Source organism: Notothenia coriiceps, unplaced genomic scaffold (genome assembly GCF_000735185.1).
Source record: "Notothenia coriiceps isolate Sejong01 unplaced genomic scaffold, NC01 NC01_scaffold00004483, whole genome shotgun sequence".
In the NCBI taxonomy this organism is placed as follows: domain Eukaryota; kingdom Metazoa; phylum Chordata; class Actinopteri; order Perciformes; family Nototheniidae; genus Notothenia; species Notothenia coriiceps.
The window spans coordinates 496490-499516 of NW_011337184.1; the positions used below are offsets into that span (position 1 = coordinate 496490).

Below are 3027 nucleotides of genomic sequence, written 5' to 3' on the forward strand. Positions count from 1 at the left end.
GCCCGTGAGTGTAGATGGTTACACAGCACAAGAGACAGGAAATTCTACCTGGACTTAAGGGGGTATCACTAATTTAGACTCTCAAAGTCGAGGAAGACATGTAACAAGGTTCGACACCCCCGTCGTAATAGATTTTCGGACAAACATGAGTCCAAAAGACAAGAGTGACATCCCCTCGGTCGTAGGACTTATTTTAGACGCCCTCGGCGTCCGGTATATTCTGAAAGTAGAACTGTGTGTATATACCACCGTTTTACATCCTCCCTTGGTTGGGTTCCGTCTTATGCTAAATACTTTATTTTGGGTTTAGGTTACCCTTTCCAGACGCTTCGTCTTTTTCTACCCTTTGTTGATTGGAGTTTGTTAAGTAAATAAGCCCGGAAAGGTGTGTACCAACCTAGATAAATAACTTGACAAAGTAAGTGTAAACAGCAAGCTATCCAACAAAATACGGTATTGTTTTTCCACAACTTATTAAAGTAATTACGGAGTCATTACCGTAGTAAAGGACGAGTAGAGACACAGAGGTCACTGGGCCGGAGCCAGGGTGCCCAGAAGTCTCTCGCCCCTGAAGGCTGTGGGCTTCTTCCCCTTTGGGACAGTGGGTAGTTGATGTTCGGGAGAGGGGACGTCTCCTTTTATCGCCACTCTTCTCGGATATGCAATAAAAAATCCGTCACTGTTCAGAAATCGTTTTAAAATTTTGCCCGTTTTGAATGTTTTTAATAGTTTGTTTTAGTTCGCATATTGACTGCCTATTGTGCCATTTTATTTGTGTTTTACAGCTGTATTTGTCTGCCTGTCATGTCTGTGTTTTATCTGTTGTAACTTTGTACATGCTGCCCTTCTTGGCCAGGTCACTCTTGGAAAAGAGATTTTAATCTCAATGAGTCTTTTACCTGGTTAAATAAAGGATATATAAAATATTTAAACTACTTGCGAACACAATGTAAAAAGGGCAACCAGGTTTTGTACAAGCTACATAATGAAATGATGAAAACATCTAAAGTGAAAGCAAAATATTGGGTGATTCTTGATTCGGTGAGGTTGCTCCAGGACCATTTGGAGGAGTCCTGGAAGTCCCTGGCTGATTGGAAAAACATTCCCAAAAATGCACACATGCTTTAAGGAAGGGAAAATACCTCGTATCTCGCTATATGACGCACAGGAGATGAATGGATGTGTACAAACGCCTGGAGACATGAGTTCAGAATACCTCGGGTCTAGTCTGGCTCTCTAGCGGCAGAAGAGGCCGCCCAGCAGGCTGGAGTAACCCAGGGCCCCGCCACAGGCCACGGAGCGCACCGCTAAATCACATACACTGATTTATTGTATCAATTAATTGTGCTCTGACATACAAGCACATTGAGATTAAACGCCGCTCACTAATCACGGCGAGGCAACACAAGTGGCGTTTAGCCGGAGCAACTTGCTGCATGGATGCTGGGGGTGTAGCAGCAGCAGCGGCGGTGGGATGAGATGTTTTTGCAGACATGACGGAGGCTGATCACTACGCAGCAGATCGCTAATACACACAGAAAACGAAAACATCCATCTATGATTGAAATCTATTACCCTCTGACTAATTACATTTTCATTATGGCCGAAAATGGTACCAGGATATTACGCATGGCAGCAGGTGATGGATATGTCGGGATCCCGGGACATATCGTGATGAATGGAAGGCCCAAAACACTAGACATACCAAAAATAACAGCGACAACACAAAAACACTAATTGATTTTCTCTAATTGATCATAGTTATAATCTCTGTCTCACCAGCGGCTGCATCTCCGCCTGCATCTCTGCTTCCTGCACGGCACTGGGCACCTGGAATCTGTCTTTTTCTTCCATCATGTTGGCAGCGCGCCTCGGTCCTCCTTCCTCTGGAAACTGTGTGTTTGTATTGGGGGGTTTCGACGAGTTATCGCCGAGATTGTGAAACGATCTCAGATTTGTAGAAATCTCTGTAGTTCTCCGGTGGCGAGCCTCATCCCAGCAGGCAGTGTGTCGACGGTGGTGTGACGGTGGCTCCAACACCCATTTCCGGGTAGGGGATTCCATGCTAGGGTCGAGGGACCCAGAAGGGGCCGTTGAAAGAAGACAAAAGTGGTCCCAAGCTAATTGAGTTATGATGACAGTGAGAAGATTTTTAAGTAGCCTACTTTAATACAAGTTCAAGATAGCCTACTTTACTACTCCTCCTAATGTCAGGCAAATATTGCACTTTATTAATTCAATGTATAAATGTAATTAAAGTTAGTGTTCCTATTGAAACAAATATTATATTTAAAAAAAAATGTATTTAGTTGTTATTATAATAAATTGAGTTAAGATAAGACTGGGAAACTCACAAGTTACATTAAAGTGATATCACATTCATGCATCAATAATCATATCCAATGCAATAATATACAGTACATTATTTACAAATGGACTATTCTGCGTTATGCAACAGGAATAATGTACAAGATAATGTTAACGTGATTATTTACCCGCCTTCAAAGGTGAGAATATGTAAACAGGTTAAGAGATAAAAAAAACAAAAACATTCTATGAGATTACAAAATGCCCGAAATATCACAAATAGAGAGGCGAAGTCCCTCCCTCTCCGGGGGAGCTCCATGGGACCTTATTTCAGAAAAATTATTTATTGAAGTCAATGGGGAGAGAAAGATTATCTTTCAATCCCGTTTGAATTGTGCCACGAATTACTCATATAATGTTTGTCAATTTAAAAGATCATTTTGCAAGTAAAAAAAAAAAAAAGTGTCGTAAAACTGTGAAGTAACACTTTTTTTGGTGTGAAACTGCTCAATGAACTACATCTCCCGTCTCGCACCACACACCAAGACGGCCGTCAGGTTGGCACATTTGACTTATTTCTATCAGAATGAGGCGAAAAGTATTAAACGAGGTGAAAATCACTACAAGTCTGGGCATGTTGAGAGCTGTGCATACACAAAAGGGGAGTTAGTCGTTTCCGTAAGAGCCAGCATGCGGGACCGGGATTCTGGGATTTGTAGT

General features: G+C 42.1%; 1 protein-coding gene across 1 annotated transcript in view; it reads right to left on the reverse strand.

The window, feature by feature from the left end:
* LOC104942325 (protein FAM219A-like) overlaps positions 1-2039 on the reverse strand; it is a 17990-nt gene extending 15951 nt beyond the window's left edge. Inside the window, exon 1 of the mRNA XM_010767529.1 lies at positions 1780-2039. Coding sequence (XP_010765831.1) covers positions 1780-1857 — 78 coding nt within the window. The 5' untranslated portion in view covers positions 1858-2039. The remainder of the gene's footprint in view (positions 1-1779) is intronic.
* Positions 2040-3027: the final 988 nt, after the last annotated feature.